This window comes from Tenrec ecaudatus, chromosome 17, assembly GCF_050624435.1.
Source record: "Tenrec ecaudatus isolate mTenEca1 chromosome 17, mTenEca1.hap1, whole genome shotgun sequence".
In the NCBI taxonomy this organism is placed as follows: Eukaryota; Metazoa; Chordata; class Mammalia; order Afrosoricida; family Tenrecidae; genus Tenrec; species Tenrec ecaudatus.
In genome coordinates, this window is record NC_134546.1 from 7,846,398 (window position 1) to 7,869,518 (window position 23,121).

The following is a 23,121-nucleotide window of genomic DNA, read 5'->3' on the forward strand; positions in this document are numbered from 1 at the left end:
CTAAAAACCTATGCTCAATCAAGACTTCACAACAGCGGGGGGGGGGGGGGGTGTGTGTAAAGGGGAGCAGATATCAAGAAGTTCAAGAAAGAAAATGTCTTGAAACTGATTGTGGCAACAAGTATACTATACTGCTTGATGTGACTGAACTAAAGAATGTTACGATATCTGTAAGAGCTCCCAATAAAATTGTTTTAAAAATTAAAACTACCTGATAAAAATTGTACCAGCCTTTTCGTCCCTGGCTGTCTGAGCGTTCTGTGCCATCATGAATGACACGGTAACCATCCGGACCAGGAAGTTCGTGACCAACCGACTACTTCAGCGAAAACAAATGGTCATTGATGTCCTTCACCCTGGAAAAGCAACAGTGCCTAAGACAGAAATTCGTGAAAAACTAGCCAAAATGTACAAGACCACACCAGATGTCATTTTCGTATTTGGATTTAGAACCCATTTTGGTGGTGGCAAGACTACTGGCTTCGGCATGATTTACGATTCTTTGGATGATGCAAAGAAAAATGAACCTAAACACAGACTTGCAAGACATGGTCTGTATGAGAAGAAAAAGACCTCCAGGAAGCAACGCAAGGAGCGCAAGAACAGAATGAAGAAAGTCAGGGGGACTGCAAAGGCCAGCGTGGGTGCTGGCAAAAAGTGAGCTGGAGATTGGATAACAAAGAATAAAGCATCTACAGTGACTTGATCTGCACTGGTTATGTGGATTTTTCACCAGAGAATTAATAAACTATAAAATCTTAATAAAAAAAGAATTGTACGAGCCTCCAATGATTTAAAAAAAATTAAAACTATGGATTAATAAAGAAAAAAGACTTCATACCCAAAACTAAAAATAAAACCGATCAGCTGGTCAGTAATATATAAAATGTGCAAAAAATTTCATTATCTAGCTGAGAAGCAACAAAGCCCACAGGGAAGAAGCACACCAGCCTCTTTGAGGACAAGCTGTCGACTGGATCAGGTATCAGGCATCAAAGAACAAAAAATCGTATTGTGAGTGAGGGAGAGTACGGAGTGGGGACCCAAAGCCCATCTGTAGGCAACTGGACATACCCTTACAGAAGGGTCACAGGGAGGAGACAAGCCAGTCAGGGGGCAATATCAACAATGAAACAACTTTCCTCTAGTTCTTAAATGCTTCCCACCTCCCACTATCATAATCCCAATTTACCTTACAAATCTGGCTAAGTCAGAGCATGTACACTGGTACAGAGAGGGAACTGAAAACACAGGGAATCCAGGACAGATGAATTCCTCAGGACAAGTGGTGAGTATGGTGATAGCCGGAGGGTAGAGGGAAGGTGGGGTAGAAAGGGAGAACTGATTATAAGGATCTACATAAAACCCCCTCCTTGGGGGACAGACAACAGAAAAGTGGATGAAGAGAGGTCGAACAGTGCAAGATATGACAAAATAATAATAATTTATAAATTATCAAAGTTCATGAGGGAGCGGGTGGGAGGAAAATGTGGAGCTGATACCAAGGGCTCAAGTAGAAAGCAAATGTTTGGAGAATAATGATAGCAACAAATGTACAAATATGCTTGACACAATGGATGTATGTATGGATTGTGGTAAGAATTTTATGAGTCCCAATAAAATGATTTTTTTAAATTTCATTATCAACAAAAAATAAATTTTAAACTGGGCAATGAAAATATTAAAACATGGGCAAAAGACAAGAGCACATATTTCAACTGAGGAAGACATTCAGGTGGCAACCAAATATGTGAACAAATGCTTACAGTCATGCAAATCATTATTCCTGAAAATAATGCCAATGATCAAAAACAAAGAAGAAAACAAAAGCAATGCTGTGAGAGGAGTGGGGGTTTCTTATACACTGCTGACAGGATTGCAAAACAGTACAAACACTATGGGAAATGGAATGGTGCTTTACTGAAAAGATAGAGAGAAAAAAATAAAAGGCTAGACAGAAATAGCATGTGGTCTAGCAATCCCACTCCTAAGTATATATCCTGGAGAATGAGTTGTGGCACAAATAGACATATGCATACATATGTTCTTCACAGCATTATTCACAATAGCCAAAAGATGAAAACATAAATGTCCACCAACAGATGAACAGATAAACTGTGGTAAATACACACAACAGACTACTACCCAATGATAAAGTATGAATCAGAAAGACAATATGCTGAATGAACTAAGTCAATCACAAAAGGGCAACTATTGTGAGGGGGTAACCCCCAAATGGGAAAAGGCTCTGCTGGGTGAAGCTTTCCTAGTACTGTTTTCCCTCTAAGCAAGCATCAAGCAACTGAGTTAGTGCACCCAGTGGCACTGCCTGGAAAGGTTCTCTCTGGTCACAGTGAATTTTTTGCTCAAACCGTGTTTTTTGAGATGGCCAATTTAAGAAAATAATGTGCAGCTGTGAAATTTTGTTTCCTGCCCAGGAAAAATGCCGCAGAAAATGTGATGTTAAACACAGCTTACAAGGACAGTGCTAAGGGAAAAACACAAGTTGTACAAGTGGTTTTCTCATTTCCGAAAAGGTGTTGACAAACCTCATTCTGGACGTCTGTCAACTTCCGGAACAGAAGAAAAAGTCAACTCCTAATACATCTGAAGTTCATTCCACCAGGTCAGACTGTTAATCAAGCTTTCTATTTAGAGGTTCTGACAAGATTGTCTTCACAGTGTGTGAGGAAAAAAAGGCCTGATTTGTGGTAGACTGGGGACTGGCTTTGCCACTACACCAATGCACCTGCTCAAGCAGCCATCGCAGCATTAGAAAATTCACAGAATTGAATTACAACATTTAATTTATTGCCAGTTTTGGGCAAAAAACAGCAGGCCTCTCTTGCCTGATGTATCTTAAGTCACCTGACCTCACTCCCTTTAACTTCTTTTTTGTTTCCCAATGCAGAGGGACATAAAAGGACAGAATATTGATGACACAGAAGAGGTGAAGAAAAAAAAGAGGGAAGTGATGCCAGCCATCCAAACAGATAAATTTGAAAAAATGTTTCTAAAAATGGAATAAAAAAAGGAACCATATATTTGACAAGTATAATGGAGAGTTACTTTGAAGGTGATAAGGTTGTTTTGTTAAAAAAATTAATACATAGCTTTGAAAATATTTTCCTGTTTTGTTTGGGGGGGGGTACTCCCGTGTACATGGTACCACTATTAGAAACGTCAAGAATAGATTTATACCCATAAAATAGAAACAGTATTTATTGCTAGGGATGGGAAGAGGAGAAAGGAAGACTCACTAACTACAGTACACCAGGGTTAACTATGATGATGACAAAGGCAATGCCCGATATGAGAGAAGTCAGCACAACCTAACCAAGGAAAAAGGACGATAGTGGGAGATTCACAAGAATAAAGGGCAAAATAAATCAATAAAGATAAAATGCTGGGGGAGGGGTGAATAAAGGGTAACTATAAAAAACAATTCTGTATCAACAAAAAATATATTTATGAGTCAATACACAGGTCAATTGGTATGCTAAAAAAGTGAAATAGATTATGGGTATATACCTGCAAACATTTATGTCTTTTGAGAATATTTCTACATAGGTGTGTGTAAATGCTGCATTCATACTCAAATGAGAAGGGTTTAGAAAATTCACAGAATTGAATTACATTATTGAATTTTTTTCACTAACTTTTTGAAGACCTCTCACATAATTAGAGCACAGAGCAGGCACAGCAATGAAAACTACCTATGCTTCCTAACTACTGGACCATTATCTCAAGGTCAATTGACAAAGTACAGTTCATAAAGTTCTACATCCTAGGTTGAAGTGTAGCATCTAGAGTCTTAAAAGCTTTTGAACAGCCTTCTAAAAGCAACTATAGGTTGGTCTGTTCCCACTTAGAACAAAAAAAGAAAAGACTCAAGGAGTAATTAGTACAAAGGATGAATGGTACACAGGAGCCTCCTTTAACTGAAACAAGAACTAGACTGCTGTTCTTAGGTGCCATCAAGTTGTCTCCAACCCACAGCGACCCTGTGCACAATGGAAGGAAACACTGCACAGTCCTGTGCCATCCTCACAATCGTTCCTATGTGTGAACCCACTAAGGCAGCCACGATGCCAATCCATCTGAGGGCCTTCCCCTCCCGTCCTTCCCTGCCCCTCCACTTTACCAAGCATGAAATTCTGTCTCAGTGGTTTTCAACCTTCCTAATGCTATGACCCTTTCACACAGTTCCTCGTGTGGTGGTGACCCCCTCCAACCACAAAGTTATTTTCGTTGCTACTTCATAACTGTAATTTTGCTTCTTTGATGAATCAGGCGACCCCTATAAAAGGTTTACCCATCCCCAATGGGGTTGTGATCCACAGGTTGAGAACCACTGATAGAATCTATCTAGAAAACTAGACAGTACCATGCTGATTAGGATCAACAGGTCTCAATTATAATGGGTAAAGGAGTAGAACAAAATTCAAATTAAAAAAGAAAATTAAGAAGACCAGACTTACTAGTCTGAAAGAGAATGAAGGAATCTATAAGGCCATTGTCTATGGGAAACAAAGATTTCTCCCAAATTGTCTCCCCAAATATCTGCCAAACTTAGCTGCTTAGCTGCATGGTAAATGACTATACAGTTGGAGGTCAACAAAAGTAGGTCAGGGGTTATTCTCCCTAAGGGTTATCAGTCTGTCCCACCCTAAGTATGGTCCACTCCCTTCTGATAAGGGTAGTAGTGGATTGTTTCCCTGTGGAGAACCCAGGGAGGTCAAGCCCACTCAAGAGCAACCAAGGTTAGGCCGCCATCATGAACCTAGGGTCCACCCTTCTTGTCACCCCTAGTCCCTCCCCTTCCTATTATGTGTACACCCCTAGCTCATCCCCTTCCTATTACGCTTATACCCATTGTATATCCCCCTCCTATTGCTTGTATTGCCTATTGTACAACCCCTTCCTGTGATGTATGCCTTTACCTGTAATTAGGAGGCATACACACCCCAAAAGATATATAAGCCTTGGTTTGCAATAAATCTCGCTCTCCTGCCCTCACGTCTTCCATTTCCACGTGGACCACCAAGAGGAGCTAAGGTGAGCATGCTACCATGAAATGTGTCTGACTCCATTATTTCCATTTCTCTATCTCTCTTATTCTCTATGACTTTACTGTAATATTTACTTATCATCGCTGAACAATTACGCCTACTGGACCCATGATGATTTGTTAGGGGCTGGCTTCCCCTGACAATTGTCCTAACCTGAAACTCAAAGCATCCCAGCAGCCACATCTAGGTCAAATAACAGATAAGACTATATATAATAAACAGCAACACCCATGAGGAAAGTGTTCCCTTCAAACAATCAACTGTACAAGACCAACAGGGCAAAATTTGCCCAAAACCAAAGGTGAGAAGACAAGGCGGGCAGAAAAATCGAGTGAATGGAAACGGGAGCCCAAGGGAGAAAACGGGAAGAGTGCTATTTGTAGAGAATGTAAGCAGAATCATGGGGAAACTACATGAATTATTTCATGGAAAATGAATTTGCTAGTAAACAATATTACTAGTATCATAACCTAAAAATGGATGCAACAGGTAACCACCAGAAATCCTAGATCGATTCAGAAAAGGACGTATGGAAGAGGTATCTTTGCTAACTTCAGATCTTAGCTAAAAGCAGTTTACCAGAAAGTTGTTTACTTGCTTTACTGACTAAGCAACAGCATTCAACTGTGTGGATCATAAGATAATGTTACAGAAAAAATGAACTCTCGAACACTCAATTGCGTACTTAGAAGAACCTACATACATACATAGACCAAGAGATTCTCTGTGGTTTAAAAATCAGAAAAGGGATTCTCTCTGGTTTAAATCAGAAGAATAGGGGATGAACAGAAACATGGGTGAAGGGAGACAGCAGTCGGTATAAGATATGAAAATAATAATTTACAATTTATCAAGGGGATCACAAGGGTGGGAAGGTGGCAGACGGAGGGGAAAAAAGAGATGATACCAAAGGCTCAAGTAGAAAGAACATGTTTTGAAACTGATGATAGCAACATATGTACAAATGTGCTTGATATAATTGATGTATGGATTGTTATGAGCTGTTAAGAGCCCCCAATAAAATTATTTATTTTTAAAAATCAGACGGGATTCTGATCAAAGGGATTCTCTGGTTTAAAATCAGAAAAGGTATGCATCATGGGTGTATCCTTTCACCGTATTTACTCAATCTGTATGTGGAGCACATAATCCGAGAAACTGAATTAAAAGAAGAGCATAACATCCAGTTGTGTTGTAAATATATCCCAGGATTTCGTGGAGCATACAGAAGGCAAAGTACTGAAATCTTCTTAACACAATCAAACACCTTGAGGGCATTATGTCGCTGGGCTGGAGAACTTAGGGCCATTGTCTGGTGAAATATCTAGGTCAACTGGCAGAACTAGTCCAAAATCAATGTTCTATATCCACCTTGGGTGACTAGAGAATGAAGAGCTAAAGCTTGTGAATGCTGCCATCTAAGATGCAACTCCTGGGCTCTCCTCATGAAAAACAGTTAAAGAATACAGCAAACCAAGCACTCAAGAAAACCATTAGTCCAAAGGGCGAAGGGACCACACAAACCACAGCCTCCACTGCTCTGAGACCAGAAGAGGCGATAGTCCCTGCCAACCACTGATTAGGATCTCAAGTTCTAAACAAGAGAGAAATAAAAATGCAGAATAAAATTCAAAACCCTAAAAAGACCAAATTTACTGGTCTGATAACTAGTGGAACCCCTAAGAGACTGTGGTCCTTAGCCTTTAAGCCTGGAACTAAACCAGCCCTTAGAGATCGACTTTCAGCCAAATAATCATATAAAGTGAAGAGCAACACCTGGGAAGAGTGCTTCTCAGTACAATCATTCACACAAAACCAAAAGGGCAGCACCTAGCCAAAAGCAAAGCTCTACAGACAGCACAAACGGAAACAGGAAACCCAGCGAGGAAGTAGGATGGGACGGCAACCAATGTCGCAAAACGTGCCTATAAATTGTTGAATGGAAAACTAATTTGCTCTGTAAACAGTCACCCAAATTAAAATAAATTTGATATACCTTTTCATGAAGGAGGGGTGGTGGGTAGGATTTTCACAAAGCAAAGATTAATAGTACTTAAATGATCCAAGAAAGGAGAGAAAACCAGAAAAGTCACTACATATCCAGCTTGGCAGGATTCACATGGACATCTCTTCCTTTATCTACTTAAGATTGTTTTCCCGATTTATTCAACAAGTATTCATTCACAGAATAGGTACTGTGAAACTTATTAAAACTTAAGTCGCAAAAAAAGTAATAAGACTATATGGTTTTGTAAAACTATACTAACAAAACTCAGAATTACACCGTTCTACCCTATGAAGCTTATTTCCCTTCAACACAAACAGGATCATGAGTCAGAATCAACTCAATGACAACTGGTTTAAAATGGGACGCTTTGGGGGGGGGGGGAAGGAAAATGAGGAACTGATTCCAGGAGCCCAAACAGAATGTGAGTTTTGAGAAAGATGAGGGCAAAGAATGTATGCGTTCTTTACACAATTGATGTATGTGTGGATTGTGATAAGAGTTGTATGAGCCTCAATAAAATGATTAAAAAAACAAAACTTAGAATTATTAGCGCATTGTGACATTTAAGTGGACACAACTCAAAATTGATATAACTTTCTTGTATCATGATAAATGGGTAGAATGTTGACAGGGAGATTATATGATTAATCATGGTAGTCTTTATTTACACTTATTTTATTAGAAATTATGTCTTATTAACTAGAATATAAAAATCAAATATACAATCCATAAATTCTATGCTATGAAATCTCTGACATAGAACTATGTAAAGATGTAGGTTAGCTGGGGGGAGCGGGGAGGAAAAAAAGGAAAGTGAGCTGATTCCAGGAACCCAAGTGGAAGGCGAATTTTGAGAATGATGAGGGCAACGAATGTATAAGGGCGTTTTACTCAATTGATGTATGTATGGATTGTGATAAGAATTGTATTAGCACCAATAAAATGATTTATTTAAAACACACACACAGATGTAGGTTAGTAAGCTAACTTTTTCTTTAAAAAAAAAAGGGGGGGGACGCTTTGAAGAAAAAGAACCAGAAATAAATTAGGCAATTGTGAAAGGCCTCCATGAAAAAATATTAATAAACATTTAAATAAAATTTTTCAGGTACAGGAAGGAGATAAAGTCCCAGCAAAATCAAAGCTCAGCAGTTTTTCTAAACAGCAATCCATGTGACATACTGAACAAGGAGAGGGTGACAAGAGCTGTCTTGCAGAGCCATCATGGCATGGGTCACTGAAAGCCATTTCACTGTTCTCACTCCCAGCATTTAATCAAAAGCCCCAGTTCAATCTTCGATCTCCCTTCAAATCTTCCAAATCACTTTGACCAGAATTAACCTCTCTAAAATTCATTTCAGTTAAACATGAAGTTATTATCATGTGCACATAGCCTGTGTGTTTCATTGAGGAGAAGTGGTGGTTCAATGGAAGAATTCTCCCCTTTCATGAGGGGAAAATGGGCTTGATACACCTCCAGCAAGATCACTCCACGTGTCAATGGAGGCTTGTATGTCATGATGCTGAAAAGGTTACATTAGAGCTTCCAGACTAAGAAAAATATGAATAAAACCCTGGTGATCCCATTCTGGAAATCAGCCAATAAAAACCCTATGAATCACAAACGTCTGAGTCGTACATTGGGGTCACCAGGAGCTATGGGATGACCTGACAAATAACACAGTATCCCTATGTTGTACATAATTCAGCACAGCACCACACACACGAAATGAGATTTGGGCACCCTACTATCATGTTGAACTAGCTTTACGAGGACCATCATGGAATATGAATCCTTAGCATTTCTACAGGAGAAATATGGGGCAGTCTGCTTCCATAAAAAAGTATACCCCTAGAAATCTTTTTTAAAATAATTTTATTGGGGGCTCATACAATTCTTAACACAATCCACACATACATCATACATATGTCAAGAACATATGTACATTTGTTGCCATCATCATTCTCAAAACATTTGCCTTCTACTTGAGCCCTTAATATCTGCTGCTCTGCCAAAGGGACCAGGTATAAGGCATCATGCAAAAAAAAAAAAAGTATATGTATGTGTGTGTGTGTGTGTGTGTGTGTGTGTGTATACCACAGTGAATGAAGGGGGAAGTGCAGAGTGGAGACCCAAGGCCCATTTGTCGGCCACTGGAGATCCCCTCATAGAGGGGTTTAGGAGAGGAGATGGGTCAGTCAGGGTGCGATGTAGTACCGATGAAGAACACAGCTTTCCCCCAGATCCTGGATGCTTCCTCCCCCCAACTACCATGATCTGAATTCTACCTTGTAGGACTGGATAGGGCAGAGGTTGTACACTGGTGTATATGGGAGCTGGAGGCACAGGGAATCCAGAGTGGACGATACCTTCAGGACCAGGGGTGTGAAAGGCGATGCTGGGAGAGTGGAGGGCGAGTGGGTTGGAAAGGGGGAACTGATTACAAGGATCTACACGTGACCTCCTCCCTGGGAGATGGATGACAGAGAAGGGGGGGAGGGAGACTCCGGATAGGGCAAGATATGACAAAACAATAATCTATAAATTATCAAGGGCTCATGAGGGAGGGGGGAGCGGGGAGGGAGGGGGAAAAAAAGAGGACCTGATGCAAAGGGCTTAAGTGGAGAGCAAATGCTTTGAAAATAATTAGGGCAAAGAATGTACAGATGTGCTCTATACAATTGATGTATGTATATGTATGGATTGTGATGAGCTGTATGAGCCCCTAATAAAATGTAAAATAAAAAATATATATATCTGCTGCTCATTTTCCCCCTCCCTCCCCCCTACATCATGAACCCTTCATCATTCATAAATCATTATCTTGTCATACTACACTATCTGACATCTCCCCCAGCCACCTTCTCTGCGGTCCCTCCCCCAGGGAGGAGGCTATACGTAGATTCTTGTAATCAGTTCCCCCTTTCTACCCCACCATTCTCTCCATCCTCCAGGGATCACCACTCTCACCAATTGTCCTAAAGGAGTCACCTGTCCTGGATTCCCTGTTTCCAGTTGCTATCTGTACCTATGTACATCCTCTGGTCTAGACAGATTTGTAAGGTAGAATTGGGATCATGATAGTGGGGGGAGAGGGGAAGCATTTAAGAACTAGAGCAAAGTTATATGTTTCATCATTGCTACCCTGCACCCTGACTAGCTCATCTCGTCCCCACAACCCTTCAGGTAAGGGGTGTCTGGTTGGCTACCAATGGGCTTTGAGTCTCCACTCTGCACTCACCCACATTTTGAATGATATGATTTTTTGTTCCTTGATGCTTGATACCTGATCCCTTCGACAGCTCATGGTCACAAAGGCTGGTGTGTTTCTTCCATGTGGGCTTTGTTACATGGAAGGAGCACACCAGCTTGGCTGACCACAAGGTCACACCAGCTTGGCTGACCACGAGGTGTAGAAGGGACCAGTTATCAGACATCAAAGAACTAAAAATCATATAAATGGGTGCCCACCTTCCTGATATGATCACTGGAGACAAACATGTGCATAAGCAAATGTGGTGAAGAAAGCTGATGGTGCCCAGCTATCAAAAGATAATAGCATCTGGGGTCTTAAAGGCTCGAAGATAAACAAGTGGCCATCTAGCTCCCCTAGAAATCTTGAGGCAGTTCTACGTCCTATATTCAATGACTTTGGGCTTTTTGTTTTGTTTGATCATCTAAAAAAGTCCCTAGGTGGTGCTAATACTGACATGTTCGACTAAAAAACTGGCAGTTGAAACCCACCCACACGGTAGCTTTGAAAGAAAAGCTCTGCTTATGAAGTCATGGCCTTGAAAGCCTCGTGGAACACTCTACTCTGCAACACACGAGTCAAAATGGACTCCACAGCAACTGGTTTATCACCTAATACTGCTAGTGGTTTAAGGTTATTTATAAAGTGGCTACACACTTTTCTCCCCAAAAGAAAGTACACATGGAACCCCAACTTATGAAAAGTGAGCTTTTAGTTTTGAAACATGGCAGACAAAACCAAAATTCACACCAAGTCAATTCTGATTCATAGACCCTGCACAGGGTTTCCGAGGCTGTAAATCTGTATCGGAATAGATAGCCTCATCTTCCTGCCGATGAGTGGCTGGTGGGCTAGCAGTCCAATGCTAACCTGATAGTGCTCACAGGGCTCCTGGAAGCAAGGCAAGCCTCCAACATCCCACACTCCCCTGGAAAAAGGGCCAGTTCCATTTCAAGGGAACCGTTTAAAAATGAACAATCATTACTGAAAATCTAAAAAAAGAACTAAGGATAATATTCTCTCCAAGTTGACCAAAAAAACAAACAAAACATGATCAGATTCTGCCAACTGCCCTGATATAATTAAAATGTGTCCTATCTGCAGCAGTTATCTCTATGGTTTACTATACTGGATTGTAGATCAAAGAAGAAATTAGATTGGTTTAATATAACTTACATATTATGAGTACTATGTCAGCTCTGCACTATCACCTCACTCTATCCCAAATGATTTAGTAGTACAAGTTTTTCTTATAGTTGTCAAAATAAGCAAGACCTAAGCAATAATTGTAAATCTCTGCTTTCTAGACACTTAAGCTTCACCCCCACACCCACAGATGTAAAACTTCATATCGTGTAATTTTCCCACATTTAGAGATTTAACTCTTCACACTACCAACAAAACCCATTATCATCCAATCAATTCTGACTCATCCAGACCCTCTAAAACTGAAAACTTCTGTTTGGTCTTCATGGCTACATAGATCCGTATGAGAGCAAAACACCACTAACAAAGCTCTCATTATTCCCCAACAGTCTTGAGGTTAAGAGTCCTTCTTAATGTGATTTTTTTCCTCCCAACTTAGGGACTTCTGATGGAAGGGGAAATGCAAACCATACACTATTAGAATAGAATTAAATCACCTGACCACATCATATTACACCACTCTACCAAGAAGTTGATCCATTATCCTTTCAAATGAACTTCAAAATATAAAAACTTCAACTGTCTTCAGCATTCTTTTAAAAAAGTCTCAACTTATTCTGCACTTTAGTACTCATTACTCTTACACCTCCCACATTCATCACTGCTTACTGAGCCTTCCTCCATAATCAGAATGTGCTCCATCACTCAGGCAGTGAATTTACATAGGATAGAAAATACTTCCTTATTTTGTGCTATGGTGACTTAAAACCAGTATGAAAGTCAGTCATAACATATTGCTACTAGGGTACTTTCTAGGTCCTACACATATGCATTGATCGCAAACAAAATGCATGTAATTGTGTCTATAATGTAAAGCATCCTGATGATGGTGGGTTACAACTGAGCTACTAAGCTCAAAGTTAGTAGTTCAAACCCTATAGACACTCTGCAGGGGGAAAAAAAAAAGGCTGTATGCTCTTGTAAAGATTTAAAGTCTTGGAAACCCAAAGAGGCAGTCCTATGCTGTTCTATAGGTAGATAGATACCAGTTGGAATTGACTGGATGGCCATCGGTTTTGTTGAGTTGCCTTTGGTTATGATCAATGGGTGGATGCTCACAAAGCCTCTTAGTTGGGTACCTGTTTTTGTGTCATTGAAGATCCCCCCGCCCCCCCAAAAAAAGAGATTCCCAGGATATTTTTTTTAATTATCGTATATACTCGAGTATAAGCAGACTGGAATTATCAGCTGAGGCACCTAATTTTACCACAAAAACTGCATTAATAATGTACTGAAAAACTCAGTTTATACACTATATATAGTAAAATATCATTTTATTGGGGGCTCTTAGAACTCATACATCAACTGTATCAGGCATATTGGTATGTATGTTGCCATTTTTTTTCTAGGCATTTACTTTCTAGTGAGCCCTTGGTATCAGCTTTTTCCCCTTCCTCCCCCCTCAGTGACCCCTTGATAAATTATTATTTTCATATCTTGCCACAGACTGTTGTCTCCATTCCCCCATAGTTTCTGTTGTTGTTCCCCTGGATAGGGAAGGTGTGGTTATGTGTTGATCATTGCAACTGGTTCCCCCTTTCCCAGAGTATATGATAAGATTGTTTCAAAGCATAGAAGGAAAAAGAAAACTACATATTTTGGTGAGAAAAGGCCTAGAAAGTTGCCCTGAGGAAATTTATTTCAGCACAATGTACCTGCTCATTCTTCAAGGGCCCATTCTTCCTTTTCTTATTTTCTCAGCTATTTGATTTTTTTCTAAACAAGCAACTAACCTTTTCAGAATGAAAAACAAAGCCACTTTTACTCAACTTTTCTCCTGCCACAACACTGACATGACAACTCCCCATACTCAAGTTAGAAGATCCAACCTAAAATCATGAAAAGGCATACAAACAAAGTTTTCCCCAACCCTCTAACAGAGAAGAGACCATCCCAGGGCAATATTGGTAACAAACTCACTCGGCTGCATGCTAATCCAATAGCTCCTATGGAACCCTCCCCTCCAGCTGGGGTACTACACAGACTACTTACTCGCACTGCTCTCTGCCCCAATTCTCCCTGCAAACTGCTCCGCCACTTGCTCAGTATTTCTGCCCGCCCGCCCCCCAACACCCCCAATATCAGACTGCTGAAGCGCTTACAGCTAACTGCATCTTTTACCAATCAATCCAATGACTCAAAAGTCTATCTCTAGTAGTTCATGGTTAAAAGTAGACCCTTTAAGAGATAGGTTCTTTAAGGAGACTATGGACAGGATGGGAAATCTGTCTTCTATCACATTAAGTAGAAACAAGAGAGTCAAGGTTGATATTTTCATCAGTTCACAAGTTAATATTCAGAAATTGTTTTTGTTTTTAAATCATTTTATTGGGAGCTTGTACAGCTCTTATCACAATCAATATATACATCCATTGTGTCAAGCACATTTGTACATGTTGCCATCATTTTCAGAAATTGTTTTTAAAGTCTATAAAATTTAAGAGAATAGTAACATATTAACAAAAATCACAGACCCCTGCATCATTCCAGAGTCCTCCAGGGGGCAGCAGCTCCCATTTTGAAAAACTGCAATAAAGCTAAATCTCACCCGTATAGATATATACTTGAGTATAGATAATTCTCATTCATATTCACTCTCCGTCCCTCCCACCCCCTTCCCACCCCCACCCCCACCACAACCACCTTGTTGTCTATTGATTTAGAGCACAGTTTAGTAGGCTGTGTATCTTTTACAAACATAAGCCTAGAGGTCTGTCGCACCCTGGGCAAAGCATCATTGAAAACCCATTAACACGCATTGCCAACAAGTCAATACTTAAAAAGTATAAATTTACTGTCAACCTTGCAGTTAGCAGTCCAACACTTATCCCATGGTGATACCAGGGATCTTTCATTAAATAAAAGTGATGAAATGCAACATACTCTATATGATATACTGCTGTAACAAACTTCATCCAAAAACACCCACTTAGAAATCTACTAGTTTACATAAGCAACCACAACACTCTATGTATGACACAGGTTTTCATTAACTAAAATGTTTAATAAACACCTAATCTGTTTAAGACACTGAAAAGAAAACAACCTGGACCCTGACTTTTAAGAAATTCATTATCCAGCAAGGGAGGCTGATGTTAATTAAAACAGAACCAAACTCACTGCCATCAAGTCAATTCCAACTCGCAGCCACCCTCGGCAGAACTGCCCCTCTGGCTTTCCAAGGCTATCTTTACAAGAGTACAAAGTCTTGTCTTTCTCGGCTGGAGTGGCTAGTGGCTTCCAAGTGATGACCTTACAGTTAGCAGCCCCATATAGAACCACTATGCCACCAAGGCTTGATGTTAATTCACATGCTCACTCACTCCCATTTAATACGATTCCAACCCACAGTGACCCTAGAAGGACAGAATAGAATGACTGACTTCCAAGACGGTAACTCTTTACAGGAATAGAAAACCTCATCTTTCTCCCTAGGAGCAGCTGGTGGTTTTGAACTGGAAGGACTGTAGAAGAGGCGCACCATAAGAAAAAAAAAAGAGAGAACAGTGATAGTGGGGGGAAAAAGCAAAGTCTGGGCCTAACGCTGATATATGAAGGAGCTTCAAAAATTTTGTGGAAAATGGAATAAAAGGATGTTTTTTTTAATCATGAATTTTTGAACCCCCTTTGTATATTCCAAACTAAGGAATTAGGTAGGTATGACCTTATTCTTTCAGCAATGAGAAACTATAACAGTTGAAGTAAGTAACATGAAAATCATATGTTGTGGTTTGGTTTTTTTTTGGGGGGGGGGCAAGGTAGGAGGGAAGCTGCACAATATAGAAAAATAAAGAAAACATAAAAAATAAAGATAACACACACACGAAGAAACATACAGCAAACTTGACCACAGGTTGATACACTTAAACGGAAGCTTATATAAATTAAAACAAAAACATTCAAACCTAGTAAGTGCAAAAAAGAGCACAATTTATTAAATAAGAAATGCAACGGGAAAAACGTTTTAAATGCAATGGACAGTGATTAAACATTCTGGCAACTATTAATGCTTTGCAAAAATAACACTTTTTAAGAATATCATTTAAGGTCATTCTCAAGTTGCACAGGGTCAGCAGAAAGAATTCGGTATAACCTTTCTTTAAATGGACAATATGAAGAGATTTCCAAATGCTGTACCTTTTGAGACAGGCACTCTACTTCCGGGACTCCACCTTAACAAATTAGACAGGTAACTCAAGAGATTTATCTATAAGGACGGTCTTTGTAGCATTTATAAAAAAAAATGGGAGAACTAGAAACAAAAATGCATTATTAAATTTTATGTGAAGCATTAGCACTAAAAATCATTTTTTCAATAAAGTTAGTAAGAGAAATACTCAAGATGTTAGGTGGAACAAGTTAAATATCAACTGTATCTCATTTTCAATTTTATATAAATTTGTACAAAAAATAGGAATTTTTTAAAGCATCAACAGGAGTTACACCACTGGATGATAAAATGATGGGCAACCTAACGGCAGACAATTTTCAATTTATCTAAAATTTGTATATGCAATCTTTCTAATTCAGACCTTATCAGGGGCCTTGTATAAAAGAAAAAGTTAGCCCAGCTTTTGGGTGCAGTCACAAGTCTGTGTCACATCTTTACTGTAAAGTTTCTGACTTTCTGAAGCCATTAATTTTTATTAATGTTATCAATTTACACATAACAGAAACCTTTAAAGTAGATAATATGGATGCTAATATTAAAAGACATGTTTCATGAATACAGCACTAGAGGATGTTATCAATAATTCTTTTCATGATAATGCAGATACAGTCAATGTATTAATAATCCACCCACATATTTGCAGTGCTTTGATGGTTTTTAAGTTACACTGACATTGTAAATATGGTCATCTGAAAACCAGTATTTCAAATACTAACTGGTTTAAAAGGATATATACTTGGCATTTTCTTAAATTGAAAACAAAACTATTGCAGTAAAATCAAATTTTCCTATTTAAAATTTCAGTTCAAAGTTTACAGATGTTTACAAAAACAGTGTGTTATTGCACAGCCATATACATCGCAACACTTCACGATAGCAAGAACATGGAAAAACCTCAATGTGTGAAAGAATCGATAAAGCATTGGTGCATAACATACACAAAGGAAGAAACTGATACATATACACAATTGAACACCATGCATCGCTGAAAAACAAATGGTGAAACCTCTAAGTGCTGAATACATAGGTGGACCTGGAGATCAGAACGTTGAGTTAATTTAGCAATCAGAAAAGGACAACTATCATATGTGACCACTGTTATAAAAGGGGAAGATGAAACTAGGATAAAGACTTTCATTCCAAAAGGAACAACAGACTTTAGAGTTAGCCAAACCTGGGAGGACAAGAAACAGATTGACTGATAAAGCAAAGGGCAAGAGTTAGTTGACAGGTGTTGCTGGTGATCCACAGGATGGAGAAGAGAAATCAAGACTGGCGGGTGGGGGGGAGAGATGGTTAGTTTGGACTGGAATACAAAATTAACCATCTAAGTTACAATTGTAACTTCCATCTAAGTTACAATTTTTTAAAAGTATTATGGCTACTAATGGCTTATTAATTTAGTACCTATCCATTTATACTAAAGAACTCTAGATGTGTAATTAAATCAAAGAAGTCGGGGAGGGGGTAAAAAAAAAATCAAAGAAGTCATTACAGAGACAAAGTTTCATCCAGAACTATATTGATGCAAACAAGGGGGTTTGGAGCGGAGACCCAAAGCCCATCTGAAGACAACTGGATATCCCCCCCACAGAAGGGTTCTAAGGAATGATTCAACTAAGGTGCAGTACAGCACCAAGGAAACACATCACTCCTCTAGTTCCTGAATGTCTCCTCACCTCCCACCCCCACTCCCCCTACCATGACCCAGTTCTACCTGACAAATGTGGCTAAACCAGAGAACACACAGTGGCAGAGATAAGAGCTCTTGACACATGGATTTCAGGACAGAAAAACCCCCTCAGGAATAGTAGTGGGAGTAATGTTATCATGAGGGTGGAGGGATTGGGGTGGGGGATGGAGACCCAGCACAAGGTTGGTGACGAATAACAAATGTGTATGAAGGGAGACAACTATGTAAGATACAAAATTATAATAATATATTATTAATCACGGATTCACAGGTTGGGAGGGGGGGAAAAGGGGGACCTTATACCAAGGGCTCAAGTGGGAAATGATTTGGAAATGGTGATGGCAACTATGTACAAATATGCCTGATACAATTGATGTATGCAATGTTTTGCTGTAAGAGCCCCCAATAAAATGATTAAAAATAATAAGTTTCACTCAGCTACATTTACAAGCACTTTCAAATGTCTAATATAGTTAAGATTTTTACTATGCCTACCCAACAATGTACTCAAAATAATGTCCTACATCTAAGTAGATCATCACAAAGTTTCTCCAAGATAGCATGCCTGTGAAAACATGGGCTTTACCCATTCTGGGATTAAATCCTGGTTCCTCTAGAATAACAATGTTGCCACAAACAAGTCACATTAGTTTTAAGAAGAGTTGAGAACCCACCTCACAATACTGATGTTAAAGACACTTATGAGGGGAAAAAACTCTGCTTTAAAAAGAAGCCAATAGAATTATTCTTCAAATACAGACATTATCACTTCCGAGCTCCAGTTTATGTTTGGCCACTTACTACGCAAGTGATAGGTGATCTTTGAGTTAGTTTCTTCACCTTTAAAACTGACATTCTGAGTCCATGCCTCACTGTAAGGCTAGTGAAAAGAAGGACAAAAGAGTTGTCTATTTCAAAAATGTTGGTAGACTGTAACCGACTAAACAGAGAATAAAGTGGATTAAGACTGATGTACATTTAAAGCTATTTTCATTCTGCTGCCAGAAAAAAATTTACTTTATTTACCACAGAGTGACCTTAATTAAAACATAACCTTTTTAGGCCTCTAATTTCTCAGACATCAAGAAATGCTTTGGGCTTAGTTGGAAATGGTTCACAAAAGCAAAGCTATCCAAACTCAACAGAACCAGCATACAACTTTATTGCTTCAAGTTAATTCTATACTGAATGCAATTCTGCAACCTGACTGCAAAATTCACTCAATACATGGGAGTTTTTTATATTTCTTCTGTTCTTTATTAAAAGCAAAAGCATTTTAAGGAAAATAGTAACTCGAGAACATGACCACTGGTTATTCTAACACAAAAGCCAAAGCACCACTTTAAGTTGCAATGTCAAGTTTTACGATAGCCTCCATGACTCTCAAAAAAAGAGGGAGGGAAGGTGATCTGCCCATAATCACAAGGTCCTCAGCCTGGTACCATGGACAAGCGTCAATAGGCCCTTAACCTTAGGCAAAATTGTTTCTATGTATGCGAGTCTGTCTCCATGGTGAGAGGCCACAGCTTCAGACTCTCAACAGGGTTAGAGGTACATCACGTAACTGGTAATACTAAAAGCCTCACCAAAAACATGACAAAAGGGCACAGTTTACAATCTTTTGATACCGATTTTTGTTTTACTACATGATCAGATTTTTAAAAACAGATTTCTCATGAAGGTCTCACCCTTATCAATACTGTGCATATATTCTGAGGGTGCGTCAAAGAGTTGGTGGGTGAGAAATGAATCTAATCATTTAATTCTATTTTTCCACCAACTTTTAAAAGTTATGTATCATCTACCCACATGAAGTCTATACTTTCATTTAAAACATGAAAATTTTAATATATTAATATGTTCACCAAGACTCCTTAAAGTTTGATCACTATTTGTAAATTTGGCAAGATACATGTTTTTGGTTCTGCCTTTTCTTAAAAATAATTCTAATTCTCTCTTTTAAACGTACATTGAAGTATACTATCCAAAACATACATAATTTGACTTCTTCACAAGGAGCTATACTGAGACAAGAATTCCGAGTACATTTTTTTGTCTTACTCTGAATTTCTAATCAAGGTTGAAGTGATGCTCATCTTTGCAATGTACTGGGGGGGGGGTGAGCTAGCTAATTATTGTAAGATTACAAAAAAAATATGACATACTTCAACAAGTTTCATCAAGCTCCATCCATCATGTCCCCACCCAATCACATGTAAATGTTACTATGGTAAGGTAAGAGTAATACTGTCAGCTCTTAAGGAATTTAACACAGTCATGCTGCTGTGGACACAAGATTTACACAAAGGAAAAATGTAACTATTATTTTAAAACAACTAACCCCTTCAAAAAGCAAACTGAAATAGTCTGTTATAAACCACATATAAAATTGCTGAATTATGCAGGAAAAAAGAGGAAGCATCACTGTGAAGTTGGTGTGCAGGAAGCAAATTTTTAAACTGGATCTTAAAGGAAATATTATGAAACTGTTTTAGGGACAACCCTTTGCTACTTAACCGAAAAGTATTCTAGGGACATCCATTTGCTTCTTTTATCCCTTCATTAAAACGAATTTCAGATGGGTATGCATATTTTGTGAACCTTCTTAAATTACATGCATTTACTTAAAATTATAAAAGTGCAATTCTTATTCAAGCATATATTACTCTAAAAAGCCATACATCAAAATGAACTTTTGGGTGCTTCCAACCAAAGTTCTAGGGGGTTCCCAGGTAATCTTCAGTAGGGCCTTTCCTTGCAGTGGTCAAGATACCATCTCTTCTCAAGAGCAATAAAGATTAACAAGCTTTAGATGGTATCTATTGATACCATCCTGTTTAGAAATTCTTAAGTTCAAAATTAACTTTTCGTTTTAAGGTTAAGATCACTTTAAATCACAATTATGTAAATGAATGAGTTCTTACTAATGTGTGCATATAGTAGACACTAAGACCATTCAGTTTCCAATTTGAAACAAAGTCATCATCACAATTGACATCTGAAATATAAAGGAGCGTAATGAAGCAAGCACTAAAAATTTGCATATCACCACCTTCACCAAAATAAAAACTACCTCGAAATGCACATGAAACATGTCGGGTATCTGAAAATTCTAGTCAAATTAAAGATGAATTTGACTATGTGAAAGTCTACTTCCACCTGTCAGAAGGCAAATATGTGCAGTTGAGAAAGTAAACTAGAAACCTTCTGCCTCTATTATTTAGCAAGTGAAATGCAAACACAAGACCGTACATTTTATGAATCACTGCTTTAAGGGAATCCTATTAGAAAACGGGTCTAGAAGTCTTCCCGGGTAGCACAGGCAGAACACAAAGCCGAAACCCACAACTGTTCGCAAATGAGCATTTTCCTAACGATCAAGTTGGGCTAAATTCATCTTTTCATCGAATTCGCCTCTTCCGAATAGGCCTTTGGGCCCCGGAGTGGACTTGCGGTGTTAGTTGAAGCTGAAATTCCACCTCACAAGGGGCCAGCGGGGTAAGACAGAGCAAACGCGAGCCACAGAGGCTCCATGGCCAGAAAGGGTAAATAAACGCCGCCTCTGTGGTGGAGCAAAGTGGAAGGCGCACGGCCGGGCCGCCCCCCGGGAGCTGGGCGCAGAGGCCATGACTACGCCGGGGTGGTCAGCTCGCGGCGAAGCCAGCAAATGCTGCCCAAGTTACCGCGAACCCGGCGAGCGGCACCACCGAGGGCAAGACCCCTAATGGCAGCGAATGCATGTGGCCGTGAGTCCGCAGGCGGGTTCCAGACGCCACTATCAACAGCTCGTTCTCGGCTCCGGACGGGCTGCCAGAGGATTTCATGCCCCCACGGCCCGCGAAAAACCACCGCCCTCCTTCCCAGGGACTCGAGGGAACAGGAGCAGGTAAGCCAGGCCTCCGCGGCGGCACGCGGAAAATCGAGCGAGGGCGGCCGGCGGCTCGGGAGCGGGAGACGCGCCGGGTCCGCCGACCCCACCGCCCTCACCTTCCCGGCGGGGCGAGGGCGTCGCGAGAGCCGTCGTTAATTGACACCTGTAAGGAGGAAACTTTCCGAGCGCCCAGGCCGCTCGGGCCCGGCACGGCCGCCGGGCGCCCAGGTAACCGGGCCGGGCTGGGCCCGAGACGCGGCGGCGGCGGCGGCGGCGGCGGCGGCGGCCGCGCCGGCGAGCACCTTCCCGGGCGCTAGGCCCGCACGCCGCCCGGCCCGGCGCCTCCCTCAGGCCGCGGCGGGCGGGCGGGCGGGGGAGGCCGGGCAGCGGCGCGGGCGCCCCACACCGCGCACCCCGGCAGGCCGCCGCGGCTACTTACTTTCATTTAACACCTCCACCAGGTCTGCGCAGTTCTCGCACATCGTTCGGCCGCCGCCCCCCCCCTCCCCCGCTCCGGGTCGCTCTGACTGATCCCGAGCGGCGGGGGGGAGGGGAGCGAGGCGGGGGAGGGGGCTGGCCGGCCGGCGGGGCGGGGAGGCGACGCGGGCGGGCGGCGGCGAGGACGGGGCGGGGAGCCGACTGGGGGAGGGGGCGGCGGTCCCGGCAGCGGGCGGGGGCGAGGAGGGGGGCGAGGGGCGGTGCGCAGGCCGGAGGGGCGCCGCGGCGCCGGCGGCGGGGAGAGGGGGGGCCGGGGGAGGACAGGGGGAGGGGAGAGGGGGGGAGGGGGCGGGTGCGGAGAGAAGCAGCCGAGTCACTTCACCGACCAGACGCCGCGGCCGCCGCCGCCGCCGCCGCCATTTTAATCGAGCGCTTCGGGCTGCGCTCGGCTCTTTCCGGCCGGACGAAGGGGCCGACGAGACGCGCCTCGCGCTCTCATTCCTCCGCCTCCCGCCCGCTCTTGCCCTCCCGCCCGCCCGCTCGCCCTCTGCACACACGCCGCAAGCCCCACAGCCCGCCGCGGCCGGCCCGCTGCCCTCCCTTTCCTCTTCCGTCCGGCCTCCCCGCCCTCGGTCCACCCCCTCCGCGCGCTCGCTCGCTCGCCCGCCCACCCCGCCCAGCCCGGATCTCTGTCAGCGGCCGGAAGGGAAACGCGAAGCCAGCGCGGCCGCGGGGGGAGTCCGGGTGAGTCGACGAAGATGGCGGAGGCGCCGGGCGGGTCGCGGCGGCGCGGCCCGCGGCCCACTCACTGCCCGCGCTCCGAGCCCCGGCGGAAGGGTGGTCACTCGAGCCGCCTGTCCCCGCCTCCCGCGCTTCGCCTTTGTCCTCCGGACCCACCGGGAGGACGCGGCGCCCGGGGGCCCCGCGGCCCCCTCCCCAGCGCTCGGCCCGCGGGGCGGGCAGCGAGCGGTCGGCGGGGGCGGGGGGGCCGCGGCCGCTGCCCGCCGGCCTGGGGCAGAATGGCCGTGCCCGAGGGCCGCTTCACCTGCAGCCGCGCGTGCCCATCGCCTGCCACCCTGCGAGGCGCGTCCATCCCCGAGCAGGAGACACCTGGATGTGACTAGAAATGGCGGGGTAAAGAGTGCTCACATGGCGTCGCCTCGTTTTTTTACGCAAGAGGGCCGCTCGCGAATTGCCCATCTCCACCTCTCCGTCTCAAACAGCGTAGGATGCTCCTCGGCGAGGAGCAGAACTACAGGGGACATTAAGGTTGGGGGCGGGGGCGACAGGAAATGGAGAGAGCAGGCGAAGCCAGGGAGCCTCGCCGCTCGGTTGGCGTCGGGTTAGCGCTCGCTGTCGCGATGCCAGGAGCGTTTTCCTGGAGCCAGCCAGGTAACCGGCGGACTTC

The 23,121-nt window shown here is 42.4% G+C and overlaps 1 protein-coding gene and 1 pseudogene across 2 annotated transcripts in view; one reads left to right on the forward strand and one right to left on the reverse strand.

The window, feature by feature from the left end:
- USP34 (ubiquitin specific peptidase 34) overlaps window positions 1-22,389 on the reverse strand; it is a 218,811-nt gene extending 196,422 nt beyond the window's left edge. For both annotated transcript variants that reach the window (XM_075535336.1, XM_075535335.1), the window contains exon 1: window positions 21,715-22,389. In XM_075535336.1, coding sequence (XP_075391451.1) covers window positions 21,715-21,757 — 43 coding nt within the window. In that variant the 5' untranslated portion in view covers window positions 21,758-22,389. The remainder of the gene's footprint in view (window positions 1-21,714) is intronic.
- Window positions 237-754, forward strand: LOC142430285 (small ribosomal subunit protein eS24 pseudogene; annotated as a pseudogene).
- Window positions 22,390-23,121: the final 732 nt, after the last annotated feature.